Source organism: Podarcis bocagei, assembly GCF_964188305.1.
Source record: "Podarcis bocagei genome assembly, chromosome: 1".
Taxonomy (NCBI): domain Eukaryota; kingdom Metazoa; phylum Chordata; class Lepidosauria; order Squamata; family Lacertidae; genus Podarcis; species Podarcis bocagei.
Window position 1 is genome coordinate 22,393,052 of NC_138125.1, and position 20,095 is coordinate 22,413,146.

General features: G+C 40.1%; 1 protein-coding gene and 2 long non-coding RNA genes across 3 annotated transcripts in view; 2 read left to right on the forward strand and 1 right to left on the reverse strand.

Annotated features, from left to right (window-relative positions):
- Positions 1-20,095, forward strand: part of LOC308575835 — an 88,105-nt gene that overhangs the window by 2,329 nt on the left and 65,681 nt on the right. The gene's annotated exons all lie outside the window — the stretch shown is intronic.
- On the reverse strand, positions 492-11,856 carry LOC308575176 (cytochrome P450 2C19-like). The gene is made up of 9 exons (XM_081173752.1): positions 11,644-11,856; positions 9,263-9,425; positions 8,023-8,172; positions 7,215-7,375; positions 5,952-6,128; positions 5,452-5,593; positions 2,185-2,372; positions 1,584-1,725; positions 492-1,242 (listed from the first exon to the last, which is right to left on the reverse strand). The coding sequence occupies exons 1-9, from the start codon at positions 11,824-11,826 to the stop codon at positions 1,061-1,063; spliced, it is 1,488 nt and encodes a 495-aa protein (XP_081029878.1). The 5' UTR covers positions 11,827-11,856; the 3' UTR covers positions 492-1,060.
- LOC308575862 lies at positions 4,514-15,264 on the forward strand. The gene is made up of 2 exons (XR_014002953.1): positions 4,514-5,230; positions 15,057-15,264. It is a non-coding gene; the product is annotated as an uncharacterized lncRNA (long non-coding RNA).

The window sequence follows — 20,095 nt, forward strand, 5'->3', positions numbered from 1 at the left end:
AGATTATGGACGGCAGACATTGAATTCACAGCATGCTATAATCTCAGGGAATATACCATAAAATGGTATATAGATGGCATCTTACCCGCAAAAAGCTTGCTAAAATGTATAAAGGAAAAACATCAACCTGTTGGAGATGTAAAAAAGAGGAGGGATCATACTCTCATATGTGGTGGACCTGTATAGCCATTGGCAGATACTGGAATGATATTTATAATGAGTTTAAGAAACTATTTAAAATTACTTTTAAAAAAAACAAACCCCAGAGATTTTCCTACTTTGTATTTTACCATCAGAAATTTAAAAATATATAAGATCATTGTTTATGTATGGTATAACAGCAGCTAGGACCCTTATAGCAAGGAATTGGAAAAATGAAATGCTCCCAGAGATTACCGATTGGCAGATGCTCATGTTAGAATATCTACAATTAGCAAAACTGACAGGATCAGTTAGAGGAATATCGAAACAAAAAACAACTAGAGAACGGATAATATTTAAGAATTATGTAAAACTTTATTGTACAAATAATTCCATATTAGCAGAAATTGAGTGATATTTGTAAAGAAAAAAATCAAAGGAATGTATACAAAACAGAAAGAAATGATATTATATAATGTAAACCTGTGTAAGAAAGAATGTTATACCAAACAGTATAATGAGAAGGATGGGAAGGATCGTGCCGATGAGTACTTTTACTATGTAAATAACTCTGTCTTCTTCTTTTTTTGATTTCTTTATTTCTTATCTTTGTTACTTCTTTATTTTTTATTTCTTTATAAATTTTATATAATTTTCTCTTTTTTACCTGTTAAGAGATAGTACATAATGTCTGTATAGACCTGCAATTTTTTTAATCAATAAAGAGATGATTTTTTTTTACAAAATGTCTTCAATGTGCAATACTCTCTAGCAAGATCCCCAAAGTAAGAGTACCACAACTAGTCAGGTAAAAAGATAAGACTCCACACATGAGGAGATATTGTGTTACGGATTTTTTGAACAAGGATTTGCCAGGCTGAAACTTTTCCACATGTGCAGCCCTCCTGAGGCAGGCTTTTCAGCGAGGGACAATGCAGAGCTGATAGGGCCGAGGGCAGTTGGTTACGCCGCTCAACACCGGTGTGAGATCGATGTCTTTTGGGTCAATGATGGACTTCAGAGTGAAGTTCTGTAATATGGTGGTCAAGAACAAGAAGATCTCCATACGGGCCAGTCCTTCCCCCACACATATCCGCTTCCCTGCAAAGGAAACCCAAAGTGTAAGATGCATAACAGCCACTTTGGCTGTTACGGAGAAAATAACAATCATGCCAAAGGAGCAAAGGTGCTGCTCCAGAACAGCTCCTGGGAGAGTCACTCTTTCCACCATTATTTTTGTTTCAGCTGGCCACAGGAAAGGTACAAGGAGTTCTGATGGACCCAGAAGCCTCTGCCCGTCTCTCACAATCTGAGAGCCCTTCCAGTTTAGGCTGCAGGAGGAAGAAGGTTCCCCCTCATTGCCCCGACACCAGCCGATTAGGGAGACGGGAAAGACCTGAGCTGGCCAAGACTGCAGCCGACTGAGGAAGCAGAGATCTTACCTGCTGAGAAAGGCATGAAATAGTCGCTGTTCCTGAAGGTGCCATCTTTGTGCAAGAAATGTCCTGGGTCAAATTCTTTGGGGTTTGGAAATTCTTTGCTGTCATGTAGCACAGATATCAGACTTGGATATATGGTAGTGCCCTGCAGAGAGTGCAAAGAAATGGGCTGGATGGCCATGACACCCAACTAATGGTGTGGGAAGACACTAACAAGAAGGAAGGTACTTTGTTGATACAGAAGAATAATGGAGCAGCTTCAGAAGGCAATAGGGTGTTTCAAATGAAGTCCAGGCTTCAAGATGCCCAGCTACGCTTTAGGAGTTGGGCTAAACTACTTCCCTTGCTTGTACATAAGAAGAGAAGAAAAGCTCTGCTGGATCAGTCCAGTGGCCCCATCTGGTCCAGCATCCTGTTTTCATGGTGTCCAACCAAATGCCCATGGGAAGCCCATCAACATAATCTAAACAAGACAGCACTCTCAATTCCTGTGGTTTCCACCCACTGGTATTCAGAAGCATGCTGCCTCTCGCCATGGAGGTAGAATATAGCCATCATGGCTAGCAGCCTACTATTAATACTTAGAGCCTTGAAAAGAGCTGACCTTTGGAATGACATATTGTCTGAACAGTGTATCTTTGAGTACTGCATGAGGGCCGCTCAGTGGGGCAATAGAGATGAACCTCTGGATCTCATGGATGACAGCATCTGTGTAAGGCATTTCCCCACGATCTGCTATGCAAGGACTTCGTGATCGGCCAATAACTCGGTCAATTTCTTCATGCACTTTCTCTGCAATGGGAAGAATGAGGTTTAACGCCAGTGCAGGAAACATTACAGAAGAAACTGAAACTCAGTGGGAATGGTTGCAAGGCTCTGCACATTTTGGAGCTTTCAATTGTTTTCTGATGCCAACTTTCTACTTTTATATATATATATATATATATATATATATATATATATATATATATATATATATATATAATTTTTATTAGTTTCAATTCATTATACAAAACCAAACATTAAGACAACAGAAAAGACAGAACAAAAAATGAGGGGGAAAAACAACAAAGAAAAAAGAAACATTGCATAACATAAAACACCAACAAATTAAACTTACAATAACTAAATAACACAACAATAATTGACTTCCCCTCAACTCGGTTTCGGCATATGTTACGAAGGGTTTTCTATCTGCAGTTTCATTTTCTTAAAACTCTTTACGTCGCTTGCGTTATGTCAAGCCTACTGTGATTTTTATATTTTTTACATCTGTTTCAGTATATGTCATAAATTTATTCCACTCATTATTAAACTTTGTACCTTTTTGGTTTCTTATTTTCTGTGTCATTTTTGCCAATTCTATATAATCAAATAATTTAGATTGCCACTCATTTATAGTTGGGATTTTTGATGTCTTCCAGTTTTGTGCAATTAGTGTTCTAGCAGCCACTGTTGCATATTGGAAAAGTGTTTGATCTTCCTTTTTAATTTCTTCTCCAGTTATCCCTAGAAGGAAGGCCTCGGGTTTTTTTGTGAAGGTATATTTGAATATTTTTTTTAATTCATTGTAGATTATTTCCCAAAACTTTCTAATTACTTCACAAGACCACCACATGTGGTAGAAATTGCCCTCCTTGATCCTACATTTCCAGCATAATTTGTCTCCGGTTTTGTACATTTTTTCTAATTTTACAGGCGCGATGTACCACCTGTACATCATTTTTTCCATGTTCTCTCTAAGTGTTGTACATGCCGAGAACCTCATACCTTCATTCCAGAGTTTCTTCCACTTATCAAACTCTATGTTGTATCCAAAGTCTATCGCCCATTTCACCATTACTTCTTTTATTTCTTCATCTTTGGTTTCCCATTCAAGCAGTTGGCTGTACATTTTTGATAGGAGTTTTGATTTATTTTCTAATATTTCTACCTGGAATCTGGATTTTTTCCCCGTTCATCCCAATCTTTTTATCCTCAGCCCATAAAGCATTGATTTGATGAAATTGGATCCAGCCTGTCAGTTTATTCTTTATCTCTTCATATGGCCTAATCTTCCATCCATTTTATGTTTTTACAAGCAAATCTTCATAAGTCCATCTTTCTCCTTCAATGTTTATTTTTTTATTGTTAGGATGTTGATTGGTGATAACCACCAGGGGGTGTTTCTTTCCAATAGTTTTTGTTTCTCTCCCATACTTCCAGCAGTGGCCCTCTAATAATATGATCAGAAAATCCTTTGTGGACCTTTTCTTTATTACGCCACAGGTAAGCGTGCCAGCCAAATCTTATATTGAAGCCTTCTAAATCTAACAAGTCTGTGTTTTTAATGGTAATCCAATCTTTAACCCAGCAAAGGCACGAGGCTTCATAATACAACTTCCAATTTGGGACCGCAAATCCTCCCCTGTCTCTTTGATCCGTAAGTAATTTGAATCTAATTCTTGGCCTTTTTCCTTGCCAAATAAATTTAGAGAGTACTTTCTGCCAATCTTTAAATACTGAAGTTCCCCTGATTATCGGTATATTTTGAAATAAAAACAGCAATTTCGGTAATAGACTCATCTTAATTGCCGCCATTCTTCCCGACCAAGAGAGTTTTATTCTGTTCCAGGTATCCAGCTCCTTCTTTATTTCTTTCCACGTGTTTGTATAATTGTCTTCCATTAAATTTATATTCTTCATCGTTAGCCAAATTCCCAGGTATTTTACTTTTTTAGTTACTTTAATCACAGTCTGTGATTCAAGATGGTTTTATAGCTCTTCTTTCATATTTTTAGTCATCATTTTAGTTTTTGTTCTACTTAATTTGAAGCCGGATAGCTTTCGAAATTCTTCTAACAGATCTATCACTTTACTGACACTTTTTTTTTTGGATCTTCCAACGACAACTTTTTTAACAATTTCTATACCAATTTCTATAAGGCATTGCCCCACGATCTGCCATGCAAGGACTTCGTGATCGGCCAATAACTCAGAAGAAACTGAAACTCAGTGGGAGTGGTTGCCAGCCCCTGCACATTTTGGAGCTTTCAATTGTTTTCTGATGCCAACTTTCTACTAACTAGTCACCACAGGCAATTTATTGTAGCTTACCTTCAGCAATCCATCTGTAATCAGGGAAACATAGTATAACTGCAATTATTTATATATTAATTTAATTTCTATCCCAAAGGAGCCCAGCGGGACAAAAGCTTTAGGGATGTTATAGGAGCAAGTGATGGTCCAGCTTAGAGAGATTCCTATTGGAGGCACTGTCCTGCAGTGATTCTGATACTACCTGAGGGCCCTTTGGCCCCTGGCCCTTGTGGTTGTGCCTTTGTCTAAAGCAGTGGTGTCCAAACTTTTTTCAAAGAGGGCCAGAAAGGATGAAGTAAACCAAAGTTGGTGACCTTTTTTTTAGTATTTTACCCCCAGGAAATAACCTGCTGCTGGGGCCGGATTAAACCGACCAGCAGGCCCAATTAGGTCCCCAAAATGGACTTTGGACATGCTTGATCTAAAGGATCTTCACTGGCTGCCAGAACACTAGGGAGTCAAATTCAAGTTGTTACTGTTTGCATATAAAATCCTGGGGTTTGCAATATGGTCAGCTATAAGAGCTCATCCACACCTCTGTTTTTGCTGGGATTTCTAGGCACGGGTCTGTGGTTACTAGGCATGGAACTGAGCATTTTGTCCACCCCCCCACCACCACTGTTGTCTCCAGGAAAGCCTTCTGTCTACTGCTGATTTCAGTCAGCGATGATTAACATTCAGCGATGAACAGTGGGTTTTCCTGGGGAAAGTGGCAGAACAACAACCTCTTGGACCTGTGCCACATAAATCTAGGAGAGAACTAGAATAAGTACTAATAACGCATCTGTTTTACCTTGTATCTCTGGGTATTTGAGGAGGATCATGAACCCGTATCGCAGTGTGATGCTGGTGTTCTCTGTTCCAGCCCCAAACAAGTCAACAGTGCTTATGGCCAGGTTTTCAATGGTGAAATGGGATGCACTATTACCTTTTTCCTGCAGAAACACACAACACAGTCAGTGGAGTCAACTCAATTGTTCTGAGTACAACATAACAAGAATTTAATTGCGCCACTGGGACCAGCTCTCTTCCCAAGACACATCTTATCTCAAGTCTTTTTATAGGTCGTTCCTCTGGACATTCCTTGCCCAGAGGGCTAATCATTAGAAAGAACTTCCCACTTACTGTAGGAACAAGTCAGCAATGGGAAATGAATCTACTCCAATGGGGTGTGGGCAGGAATCTCTTTCCTTGGCATTCCCCACAAGAAGCTGGATGGATGTCTGCTGGTTGGGAAGCTTCAGGAGTGGCAGGAGAACCCACGTGGAGAGTTCTGTGAGTTTTCATGATTACCTGATCCATTTTCATAAGGAAGCAGTCGATAAAATCCCGAGGTGAGCTGGGGTCCAGAGTGGGCTTGTGCTCTTCAACTTCCTCCAAAACAAACTCTCTGAGTGCCAAGTTGTTTTTCAGCACTTTGCGGTGGGGCCCAGGGATACATTTCATCAAAGAAGGAAAGATGTTGTAGAGCTAGAAGAAACACCACAAGAGACCCATTGGCACCAACCTCAGTCAGGGTTTGTCCACACTTGGGCTTCAGTATAATGTTGGCCACTGTTGCCTTGTGTGCATTTCAACTCTGTGGTCCACACACCAGCATTTTCACTACCAATGCCTCCCAAATCTATATAGATGTTCCCCATCAGCTGTCTTATATTATTATTTTATATCTGCGGTTTGTAGACTAAAATCAAAATATAAAACCACAAAATTCATAATCAAAATAAAAACAACAACCCAGATACCCCGCCAAACTCCACATGCTAAAAGGTATGTACTGAATGAAACCATTGTTCTCCCAAGGTCAGTACTGCCTATGCAGCAGCTCTGCTGGGTTTCATTCAGAAGTCCCATCCCTAACCAGGGATGCTACTAGGGATTGACTCTGGGACCCTATATAAACAAGCCAAATGCTCTAAAACGGAGCTATGGGATTACATATATATCTCTAAATCTAGTCCCATCTTTTTCTCCTACTGAAACCAGTCCGTGTACACATCCCTGGCTTAAAAATCAGCAAGGCGCAACATTTCATAAGAAATGGCAGGTTAGATATGGATTGTGACTAACATCATGTATTCACACCTTCTCAAACCATTAGTGGAAGCACACTGGATGCAGAGGCAATGGCAGTGTGCATACATCCCAAGTGATTAGTTCCAGTTACAGTATTGAGCCTGTGGGTTTTATTCGTTAAGCTTTACTTCGTATTCCACTGGGCTGCTGTTGAGTTAAGTCAAACCTTGGTTACTAGACCCAGGTATTGGTATTGGCTCTCCAAATTAAAAACATAAGAAGAGCCTACTGAATCAGGCCAGTGGCCCATCGTGCTGTCACAGTGGCTAACCAGTTACTCATGGCAAGCCTGCAACTAGGACATTAACAGAAATATTAAGAGGCAGAGGCAGTATGGGCTATGAGAAGCCTGGAAGAAAGACATTTAAACAGCAGGAAAATGGCTACAGCCAGAGGCAGTATCTACATAAAATAAATACTCCACATGCAAGAAAACTTAGGCTTTGTGGAAAAGAATGCATTTAACCAGATGGCACCTACCTGTCCCCAAGGAGAGCTAAAAACCTGAAAGAGTTCACTTATTAGGGTTAGCATGGATAGCAACTTCTTGTCATTATAACCGTATCGTTTCCCAAAGATAATTGCACAAATGACATTGGAGATGGCGCAACTGAGTGATAAGGTTGGATCCAAGGGCTTCTCTGGAAGAACAAGAAAAAAATAATTAAACCCATTACAGGTTTTAGGCAATAATCTAGTCTGGAATTTCTGAGCTGCCATTTCCTGGCTCCTGGCCTCAGTGGTCAGACAGGGAGCTGCCTTTCTCACAACAATTCTGGAGGCATGGGCATCTTCAGTGGCTATGAGTGGTTTCTTCCAAGGACTTTCCAAGGTGCTTTCTTCCAGCTTCAGCCAATATATCCTTAGATAGGAAAGAGTGACCACAGTGGTGCAGGCCTTGGTGAAGTCTAGACTAAAACTAGGGAATCTAAAGCACTTCAGATGCTGCTAGACTCTAACTTCTGGACCACTGTTGACTGTTGGGGCTGAAAGCAGCTGGAATTCAACAATATCTGCGGAGCACTCTTGCAGTTGATAGAGAAGCAGCAGCCGGGCTTTAGATGGAACTGGTCTGTGTCAGCATATTACACCCCTGCTGAAAGCTATGCATTGTTTGCCAGTACATTGACAAGGTAAGTTCAGTTCATTACTGGTGTGTATGAAGCCCTCAGTGACCTAGGACCAGGTGGTGGTTAATAATCTGTTGTAATGTACCCCAGAATCTGTTGTGATGTTTAAGGGGGTCTGCTTGATAAGCCTATGTCGATGAAGGGCAGTGGCTACCCACCCTGTGTGTCCCGGAACTTTTCTAGCAGGAACTGTGCTTCCTCCTGGATCCTCTCCTCAATACTTTTCTTTCCCATGCCAAAGTTGCGCAGGGTGGTAAGGGCAAAATGTCGGAGCTGCTTCCACGCCTCCCCATTGCTGAATATAATTCCTGGAAAGCAGAAGAGGAAATGGGCATAAAGGAGATGGATGGGCTGAAAGAGAGAGCAGAAGAAGCAGGTTGGAAGAGCAGGAGGCTCTTATTCTTGGCTCCAGACCACCTGGAGACTTGGTACTTTGGTGCCTCCTTAGTCCATAATCAGTAGCTGGCCAGTCTTCTGATACATGCCCTTACTGTAAAATATATGTGTTTAATGTGCATAAAATGCTATGTTTGTGTGTGTTGTGTATGAAACATAGTGGAGGTTTGCATTTGCAGAATGTCCATTTTTGCAGCTAAAACATAAAAATAGGTTTCAATGTTTCGATATTTATGTTAACTGGTAATTCATCTCTTGGAGCCTGGGTCTCTCTCTGAAGCTGCCAGTATAATGAAGAAGCAATAGTTCTTGGACTATATTAACCAGAAAGAACTTAAAGAAAACTGGTCTACATTGCTAGTTGTATAAGTGCAATGTGTTGATTTGTATTTATTTATTTTCTTGGTAACAAATTTATAGATAGTTTGCAGTAACTTTGAAGCACTTACTGCCCACACCAGAATTACCCCAAACCATTATTTTTAAAGGCTAGAGACTCATTCAGTCCTGCTTTAATTTTTGGTGCTTGCTCTAGACCAGAGGCGGAGCTAGCTGCTCCGGCACCTGGAGTGGCCTGCGTGGGCAGGGGTAAGCACCCTTGGGTGTAAGGCGTCGCGCGGCGGCGGGGACCTTCCAGCGGGTGCCAGCAGCAACGCACATCCCAGGGGGGGCGCCACCTGTGGTAATATCACTCCCCTCAGGGATTGCACCCAGGGCGGCCAGCACCCACCACACCCACCTTTCTCCGCTACTGCCCTAGATATTGCTTAAGTACTTTTATGAGATGGCTCATTTCTCTCTTAAATGGCAATGCCCAATATATAGCTCTGCCATTAAAAGGCTGATAATTATCTATTTCTACTGTCCAGTGGGAACATTAATTAGGAAAGTTTGTCTCAAGATGCAATGACTTGTCTTTGCAACCTTTTTTGCTTTATTTTCATGAATAGAGGGATTTTCCTGCGTCCCCCCCCCCTCCACTGGTCAACCAGCATAAAATACCTAATCCCTTGTTGACATCATCAGCTAATGGCAGGCGTCCCCTGGCAGCAAATTCATCTCCACGGTCGATCAGCGCTTCTTTCACTGCATCATAGCCATGCAGCACCACAACCCGTTCTGTTCCAAAATACATTGTGAACACAGAGCCATACTTCTCACCAAACTGGAAAAAAGATAGAGAAGGACACACATCTAGGTGGGTTTACGGATTAGGAGAGAGTCATATAGCTGATGGAGAGCCCCGCTGCCCCCAGACTCACTATGGGCATCTGAACCACATGACTCTTAATAACATACAGAAGAGTTCTGCAGCTAGATCAGGCCGAAGGCCAACTAGTCCATGACTGTTATCACAGTGGCCAACACAGTTCTTCTGGGAAGCTCAAAAACAAGACCAGAGTGCAATAGCACGCTCCCCTCCTGCAGGTCCCTGGAACTGGTGGAGGTTCAGCATCATCGCTACCAGCTATGGGTAGCTTTATCTTCAATGAATTTTGTCTTAACAAAATTCCACAGTGAATTCCACAGTTTCAATATGCACTGTATGAAGAACTACTATCTTGCGTGTGTTGTAAATCTTCTAACACTCAGCTTTAATTGAAGACTCCAAGTTTTAGCATTACAGACCCTTCAAGTGTCCCTATTTTCCAGGGACATCCCTGATTTAGAGAAGCCATCCCAGTTTGATCACAGAATGTCCTTAGGCTGTCCCTATTTTCATTGGAGAAATGTTGGAGGGTATAGAGATATCCGACCCCCTCTGAAGGCAATCCTGAATAGGGAAGTGTTTTTCTGTTTAATTTCTAATGTTTTCATTATGTTTTTATATATGTTAGAAGCTGTCCAGAGTTGCTGGGGCAACCCAGTAAGCTTTGTGGGCTATAGTAAAATTATCTTTATGGAATGGGATGTCCCTATTTTCATTGGAGAAATGTTGGAGGGTATGGCATTATGAGAGGGGGGTAAAAGTGTTTTCCCGCCCACTTTCTCTATACCGTGAATATGATTATACTGCTCTGTTATGTCCCCTTCACACTCATTTTTCTAAGGGAATTCTTAAAGTACCTTCCAACCAAGCACATTCTGGGGAAAATAAAGGAGCAGCTTTTCAAAATACAAGAAGACTATGAACTCCCCACTGTCCAGCAGAAGCTAAAAATGTTCAGAGGGCAAAAATGCCCAAACCATCCATGTGTGGAGGGAGAATTGGACCCGTCCCTGCCCCCGCCCCCTGTCTCTAATATAGTATGAAAATTGCACTATTTCTTTTTAACATTCTTTACTCAGAAAGGGGCTTTATGGCTTTTATTTTAAGGATAAAACAATAAAATGACAATAAAATCACCCCTTTTGTGGAGTTGTGGGGCCTGCTCAAAGTCCACCTCTTTTCTGTGGAGCCTTTGCGACAAGTCCCTGCTCCCCATCCCTGCCGATGTAGCCAAGCACAAGTCCATGCCACTGACATCACAGCGATTCTGCTATTCTTTTCTTATGGTCTTGTTGCAAGGATAAGGATCAGCCAGACGCAGCAATGGAGAATAAGAAGGTGAAGTTTATTGCCAGGCAATAAGGACCCAGTTGGAATCTCTTCCAAAGAACTGGGACCCCGATTGACAGAAATACAGGGGTCTTTATACCTGAGCAAATCACAGCAAATCATAGATCATAAGACAATCATGAAGGACTCATAACTTGGTCAGCAAAATATCAGCCAATCAGCAAGCAGTTGTCACGCTCCTAGCTACTGGTATAGCACTGGTCCAGCACAGGGTTCAAGTTCCGCTTTCCAATGCTTCCAGTGACGCTCAGTCTAACCTTTCCCCTAGTTATGACAGGACAGGGAGCTTGGACATTTTGTGGTTTTGCTCTTCCTGTTCTGTGGATTAATTTTAGCCTGTTCCTGATGGGGAATTTGTACCAGAATCTCTGATTCATGTCTTGTCCGGGGTACACAGATGTTTCTAGGGGAAAGGTCGGCTCCTAACTTTGCTGTTTCAAGCAGTTTGCATTTTAGCTAAGGCACAGCTTCCCTTTTTGATTCAAGTGGATTTATAAAATACTGTAATCCTTAATTCGTGTAAGCATATATATTGAATATATTGATTATTGATAACTGGTTATATGAATAGTATAGGGGTAGCCCTTCCTTCCTTGCCTCAGTCTGGATGCCTCCCTTCCCTCCCTTGCCTCTCCTCTGTCAAAGTGCAGAGTCTGTTGCCTTATACTCTGCAAATGTGCCCTGCACACAGATGTACCATCTATAAATAAACAAACTGACAATGGATTGTCCCCTTCCAAAAGAGTCAGATGGAAAGAGGCTTGCAAACAGGTAACGGTCATCAACAGACAGCTGTTGAGGAAGGTGCTCATCTTTGGCTTACCTCCTGGAGAACCTGGGGCAGGTTGTTGGTCTTCAGCTGCAATGCGTTCCCTACGATGGGCAGTGGAGGTGGGCCAGGTGGCAGCTGCTTTGCATTCTCTGGCGTCCTGCTCCTGACTGCAAGGAAAACAAGGCAAGAGATACATATGATCGTCAAAATGGTCACTGTCCCTAGAGGCTCCATGGCACCAGCTAACAGTGACTGAAATGACTCTAGATGAATTAATTTGCTTTCCAATTTTATATACTCTGAGGAGGTCACATATACATGAATTTTCACCAATAGAAATTCTAGGTTTCTCTGAGTAAATGAGATTAGCCATTAAGTAGATCAGGTTGTATAATGAAGAAATGAACTTCTCTGAACTTCTTTTTCTTCATTGATTTTTAAGGCAATGATAACGGCATTAGTGTACACAAGGTCTGTGATGTAAGACAACCAGGGGTTCAGTTTTTTTTTGCCAAACATTGTAATGTGCCAAGAAAGAAGCAAACCAAGAATTCAGATCAATATACTGTAAGTTTTAATAGTGGGGGTGGTCCCTACTCACAATTCAATAGTCAATAGAAACCAAAGCCAATTCATTCAAAAGTATGTATTCTAATAAAAATTACAAACTCAAATAGAGATTACAAACTCTAAGAGAGATAACAAACCCAAACTCAAAGATTTATGTATAAAACAATAATTCGTTACAAAGATTTTCTCCTTTTCACTCGACAATAATATTGATCCTTATACTTTATAAGCTTGCAGATGGAAACTCAGTTTCAATCGTTAAGCAGAAGTCAGTTATGGATTGGAGACCAGGACAGGGCCCTGTTTCGATGTATTAACCTTCATCAGCTGCATGTATCAAATATTAGATGAAAATACATTTAAATTCTTACAGGGCCCTGTTTCGATGTATTCACATTCATCAGCTAGTATATTTAATAACAAGAACTCCAACTTATTAAACATTGTAATGTAGCCTTGTGGCAAATGGTTCTGCTTTTAAGGTTCCTGCAGGAGAGCTTCTTCTACACTCTGAGTGCTTGGTTGGACGTTTCTTGCACCTTAGATGCCCAGAAATGTGACAAATTGTGTCAGAAGTGTAGAGAAAACTTGTGTTAATTTTTATTTTAAAAAATCAAAGGTATGTATGCCAGCTGCAGTGATCATGGAGCCCAAGAAAGTAAAATCTCTCACTGCCTGACAGCAGCCACGAAATTAAAACACGCCTGCTTCTTGGGAGAAAAGCAATGACAAACCTAGACAGCATCTTAAAAAGCAGAGACATCACCTTGCCAACAAAGGTCTGTATAGTTAAAGCTATGGTTTTCCCAGTAGTGATGTATGGAAGTGAGAGCTGGACCATAAAGAAAGCTGATCGCCGAAGAATTGATGCTTTTGAATTATGGTGCTGGAGGAGACTCTTGAGAGTCCAATGGACTGCAAGAAGATCAAACTGATCCATTCTTAAGGAAATCAGCCCTGAGTTCTCACTGGAAGGACAGATCCTGAAGCTGAGGCTCCAATACATTGGCCACCTCATGAGAAGAGAAGACTCCCTGGAAAAGACCCTGATTTTGGGAAAGATGGAGGGCACAAGGAGAAGGGGACGACAGAGGACGAGATAGTTGGATAGTGTTCTCGAAGCTAGAAGCATGAGTTTGACTAAACAGCGGGAGGCAGTGGAAGACAGAAGTGCCTGGAATGCTTTGGTCCTTCTTTCCATAATTTCACCCAGTCTCTCAGTTGTATGTTATATCCAAAATCTTTAGCCCAATGAATCATAACCGACTTAACCTCCTCATCTTTCAAATGCCATTCCAGCAGCAATTTATACATTTTGGACAAAATGTTAAAATCAATATTTAACATTCCTTTTCCTCAAATCCTCTTTCTTTAAAATCTTGCCTAAACCTTTCATTGACCTGGTAATAATGTAACCAATCATAAACATAATCTTTAATTTCTCCATATGGTTTCATTTTCCATTTACCATCTTCCTTACTTATTAGTTTCACATATGTTATCCATTTCCCACTCATAATGACCTTTTTCACATTCATCGCTTCTAATGGAGATAGCCAATGCAGTGTTTTTTGTTCCTATAGGTTTTTATACCTATCCCAAACCTCTATAGAGATCTTCAAAAAATATGGTTTCCAAATCCTTTATGGACTTTCGTCTTATTATACCATAAATAAGCGTGCCAACCAAATCTATTGTCATAACCTTCCAAGTCCAGCAATTCGGTATTTTGTAGTTTCATCCATTTCTTCAACCAACAGAGGTATACTGCTTCCTAATACAATTTCATAATACATAATACAATGGCAGGGCGAAGCCTCCTCTTTCTTTAGCATCTGTTAATAACTTAAATTGAATTCTCGGCTTCTTACCCTGCCAGTTATATCTTGAAATTGTCTTTTGCCAATCTTTCAATATTGCAGCCCCTTTAATTACAGGAATTGTCTGAAACAAAAATAACATCTTTGGTAGCACATTCATCTTTATCGCTGAAATCCTACTCCAAAATGATAACTTCAACCTCCTCCATATCTCTAGATCTCTTTTGACACTATTCCACATTGGCGTATAATTATTTTGAAATAGATCAATATTTTTAGAAGTTAACCAAATTCCTAAATATTTCACTTTTTAATCAATTTCTATACCAATTTCTATAAGGCATTGCCCCACGATCTGCCATGCAAGGACTTCGTGATTGGCCAATAACTCAGAAGAAACTGAAACTCAGTGGGAGTGGTTGCCAGCCCCTGCACATTTTGGAGCTTTCAATTGTTTTCTGATGCCAACTTTCTACTAACTCGTCACCACAGGTAACTTATAGTAGCTCACCTTCAACAATCCATTTGTAAACAGGAAACATAATAACTGCAATTATTTATATATTAATTTAATTTCTGTCCCAAAGGATCCCAGCGGGACAAAAGCTTTAGGGATGTTATAGGAGCAAGTGATGGTCCATCTTAGAGAGATTCCTATTGGAGGCACTGTCCTGCAGTCATTCTGATCGTACCTGAGGGCCCTTTGGCCCCTGGCCCTTGTGGTTGTGCCCCTGGCCCTTGTGGTTTTTCAAAGAGGGCCTGATTGGTTGACCAAAGGGCCAACCAAGGTCATGGACCTTTTTTTAAGGATTTTACCCCAGGAAATAAACTGCCCCTGGGGCCCGATTAAACCGACCAGCAGGCCGGATTAGGTCCCCAAAATGGGCTTCGGACATGCCTGGTCTATAGGATCTACACTCGCTGCCAGTACACTACTGAGCCAAATTCGAGTTGTTACTGTTTGCATATAAATCCTAGGGTTTGCAATATGGTCAGCTATAAGAGCTCATCCACACTTCTGTTTTCGCTGGGATTTCTAGGCACAGGTCTGTGGTTACTAGGCATGGGTCTGAGCATTTTGTCCACACACACACCCCACTGTTGTCTCCAGGAAAGCCTTCTGTTTACTCCTGATGTCAGTCAGCGATGATTAACATTCAGCGATGAACAGTGGGTTTTCCTGGGGAAAGTGGCAGAACAACAACCTCTTGGACCTGTGATACATAAATCTAGGAGAGAACTAGAATAATAAGTACTAATAACGCATCTGTTTTACCTTGTATCTCTGGGTATTTGAGGAGGATCATGAACCCGTATCGCAGTGTGGTGCTGGTGGTCTTTGTTCCAGCCCCAAACAAGTCAACTGTGCTTATGGCCAAGTTTTCAATGGTGAAATGGGATGCACTATTACCTTTTTCCTGCAGAAACACACAACACAGTCAGTGGAGTCAACTCAATTGTTCTGAGTACAACATAAAAAAATTTAACAGCGCCACTGGGACTAGCTCCCTTCCGAAGACACATCTTATTTCAAGTCTTTTTATAGCTCATTCCTCTGGACATTCCTTGCCCTTGAACTTCCCACTTACTGCAAGAACAGGTCAGCAATGGGAAATGAATCTACTCCAATGGAGTGTGGGCAGGAATCTCTTTCCTTGGCATTCCCCACAAGAAGCTGGATGGAAGTCTGCTGGCTGGGAAGCTTCAGGAGTGGCAGGAGAACCCACTTGGGGAGTTCTGTGAGTTTTCATGATTACGTGATCCATTTTCATAAGGAAGCAGTCGATAAAATCCCGAGGTGAGTTGGGGTCCAGAGTGGCCTTGTGCTCTTCAACCTCCTCCAAAACAAACTCTCTGAGTGCCAAGTTGTTTTTCAGCACTTTGTGGTGCGTCCCAGGGATGCATTTCATCAAAAAAAGGGGAAAAAATCCGAATTCTATCAATTCCTGGAAGAAAGTCATAGAATATTTAGGGGGGGGAATTATATTATTAGGAGATTTTAATGGAGTAGTCAATCCAAACATGGACAGAACAATAAAGAAGAAAGAAAAGAGACAAAACAAACTCCCAACTACATTTTTCCAATTAATAGAACTCCTGAATTTGTTTGACGCTTGGAGGTTTAAGAATCCAACAGAGAAAGAATTTACACATTATACAGAGCCACATAAATTGGCGGGACGAATCGACGCGATCTGGACAACAAAAGATTTATTAAATAATTTTACAAAAGCAGAAATCCATCCAAGGACAATTTCAGATCACAGCGCGGTCTGGGTTAACTTTAAAGGAAAAGAAGAAAAGGTTAAAAGGTGGCAACTTAATGAGAGTATGCTAAACGATGAAAAAACTGTACAGAAGGCCAAGCAAATCTTAGAAGAATATTTTAAGTTTAATTTAAATCAAGGAGTAGATCTAGAGACAGTTTTGTGACGCGGGCAAAGCCGTCATAAGAGGCTTCTTTATCCAACAAAACGCATTCCAAAGGAAAATAAAGGAGAAGAAGAAAATGGAGATCTGGGAGGAAATTAGAAAAAAGGAAAGTATCCTTTTCCAAAAACCAGATGATTAACTAATTAAGCAAAGTATAAAAATTTTACAGACGCAATTCTCCATGATAATAAACGAAGGGATAGAATGGAAGATAAAATGGTTGAGACATAGAAATTTTGAGTTTGCAAATAAACCTGGCAAACTTCTGGCCTGGCAATTAAAGAAGAAAAAGGAAGATAGAATTATCAATAAAATTAAAATTGAAGACAAATGGATTCAAGAACCAAAGGAAATTAGTAAAAACTTTGCTAGTTTTTTTCGGAAAACTATATAAAGAAGGTCCAGAGACTCTAGAAAAAATAATTGATTATTTGGGCAAAAATAAACTACCAATAATACCTAAGGAAAAAACTGAAATCTTGAACTCACCAATAACAGCTATGGAGGTGCAACAAGCTATACAGAGATCAAAATTAGGAAAGACACCGGGCCCAGATGGTCTCCCAGCTAATTACTATAAAAAGTTAGAACAAGCATTATTTCTTCCCATGAAAGACCTAATGAATAATATTCTGGCAAATGGAAAGCTACCGAAAACCTGGGAGGACAGCTTTATTACTCTTATCCACAAACAGGGAACAGATGCCTCAAACATGGCCAATTACAGACCCATTGCACTGCTAAATAATGATTACAAGATATTCGCAGACATTCTTGCAAATAGATTAAAAATGGTGCTGAAAGAGATAATTCATAAAGATCAAACTGGATTTCTTCCCGGATGATTTATGTAATCCAATATTAGATGTGTGATTAATGTATTAGAATATTTGGATATTAAAATTGATAAAGCAGCAGCTATTATGTTGGTGGATGCTGAAAAGGCTTTTGACAACGTGTCCTGAAGTTTATGAAAAAATTAATGGAAGAAATCGGACTGGGAGAAAATATTTGTAAAGGAATAAATGCCATCTATTCGGAACAATATGCAAAATTGATCATCAACGGAAGAATTACTGAGGAGTGCAAAATAAACAAGGGAACCAGACAGGGCTGCCCATTGTCACCACTGATATTTATCTTGGTGATGGAAGTCTTGAACAATCAGATAAGAAAGGATCAGCTTGTTAAAGGCATCACTCTGGGAAACAAAACATATAAAATTTAAGCTTTTGCGGACGATTTACTTGTTATGACTGAAAACCCTAAAGAAAGTCTGAAAAGAGTGCTGGAATTGATTAAAGAATTTGGAGAAGTGGCAGGCTTTAAGATGAATACAACAAAAACAAAAATGCTTGTTAAAAATGTAACCACAGAAGAAAAGGATGACTTAGAAAAAATATTGGGACTGAAAATCTCTTCAAAAGCGAAATACTTGGGTATTTGGATCACCCCCAAGAACATAAACTTATTTCAGGATAATTACACCAAAACTTGGTTAGAGATTAGAAAAAACTTTGTAACCTGGAGTAAACTAAAATTAACATTTCTGGGTAGGATTTCCATTATAAAGATGAATGTGCTTCCAAAATTAATCTTTTTATTTCAAATTATTCCAATATTGGGTGAAGCAGGTTGTCTCAAGATATGGCAAAGAGAAATTTCCAAATTCCTGTGGGAAGGGAAGAAACCTAGAATTAAACACCTGATCTTAATAGACATAAAAGAGAGAGGAGGCTTTTCCCTACTCGACCTAAAACTTTACTATGAGGCAGCCTGTTCCACCTGCCTAAAAAATTGGTGCACGTTGCAGGATCCGGACCTCCTGGACCTGGAAGGTTTTGACAACCGTTGGGGATGGCACGCCTACCTAATATATGGAAAAGCGAAAATCCATAAAAAATTTACCAACCATATAATAAGAAAGTCACTCTTTGCTGTATGGGAAAAATATAAAGACCTGATGGAGCCTAAAGTCCCATGGTGGACTTCTCCAGTAGAAGCCATAGCAGTAAAACGGAAAAATACTAAGGAAAGCTGGCCAACATATAAAATACTTTTAAAAAACGAAGATAACCAAATAAAATTAAAAAACTTTGAGGAAATAAGAGAACACATTTCAGACTGGTTCCAATACCATCAGCTATTTGAAAAATTTAAATCTGACAAACAAAAGGGGTTCTCAACAGAAACTTCTCGATTCGAATCTGATCTTGTAAATTCTAAAAGAAAAACTCTTTCCAAAACTTACCGACTCCTCCTTGACTGGACAGTCAAGTAGGAGGAGGTGACAGTTGCAATGGTGAGGTGGTCCCAGGATTTTAGCCATTCAATAACCATGGCCCAAAGGGAAAATTTATGGAAGATCAATTGGAAATTCACAAATTGTTATACGATTAGAGAGAACTTTCAAAAAATGCAACATCAATGGTATTTAACACGATGGAAACTTTCAAAAATGTATAAAAATGTGTCAAGTAATTGTTGGAGATGCGGAGACTCATGAACATATGTTCATATGTGGTGGATATGTAGGAAAATACAGGTATTCTGGGAGAGTATCAATGCAGAACTGCAAAAAATGCTAAAGACCTTTTTCAATAAAAAACCAGAGGCCTACCTCCTGGGAATAACAGATTTGGATATTCCGCAAAAGAGGAAGGGTATCTTTTTATACACGATGGCGGCAGCAAGAGTTTTGATCGCAGCAAAATGGAAGAGTAATGAAATCCACTCTATACAAGATTGGATCCAAAAGCGGACAGAATATGCCGAATTAGATGGTTTATCAGAAAAAATAAAGAATAAATCAAAACAGGAATTTGTTTCTAAATGGGAGGTTTTCAAAGAATATCTGAAAAATAAATATAGTAGTTTAAATTCTGTTGCAGCATTCGAGGAACTTCAGTAATAGTTGTAAGGTAGATATAAGAAATTAGATTTATTGAGAATAAGTTTAATTAGTAAAAAAATGTGTATTGGCAATAAGTAATATGAATTTGAAATATGGAATAGTCGGAAGGTTGGGTCTTTAGTGTTAAGACCAATAGATGTTTTATTGTTTGCTAAGAAAATGATGTGTCTATGGTTATTTTTGTAATTTGTGTGTTATTTGGTATTTGTGGGTTTTTTTCCTTGTTGTATAAATAAAATAAAATAAAATATATTTTTTAAAAAAAGATAAAATCCCGAGGTGAGCTGGGGTCCAGAGTGGGCCTGTGCTCTTCAATTTCCACCAAAACAAAGTCTCTGAGTGCCAAGTTGTTTTTCAGCACTTTGTGGTGGGGCCCAGGGATGCATTTCATCAAAGAAGGAAAGAGGTTGTAGAGCTAGAAGAAACACCACAAAAGACCCATTGGCACCAACCTCAGTCAGGGTATGTCCACACTCGGGCTTCAGTATAATGTTGGCCACGGTTGCCTTGTGTGCATTTCAACTCTGTGGTCCACACACCAGCATTTTCACTGCCAATGTCTCGAATATCTATGTAGATGTTCCCCATCTGCATTACTGGGTGGTGCTTCATTGATTGTACTGCATTGTATTATCTTCCCTTCCCCTCAATTAGTGCTTTCCTACCCTCTACCTAATGTTTGTAGAGGTCATATGCAGATTTTTTAATTTCACCTATGTGTACCTTTAGAAAAATCTGAGAAATCATGCAACATTCCCCCCACCCC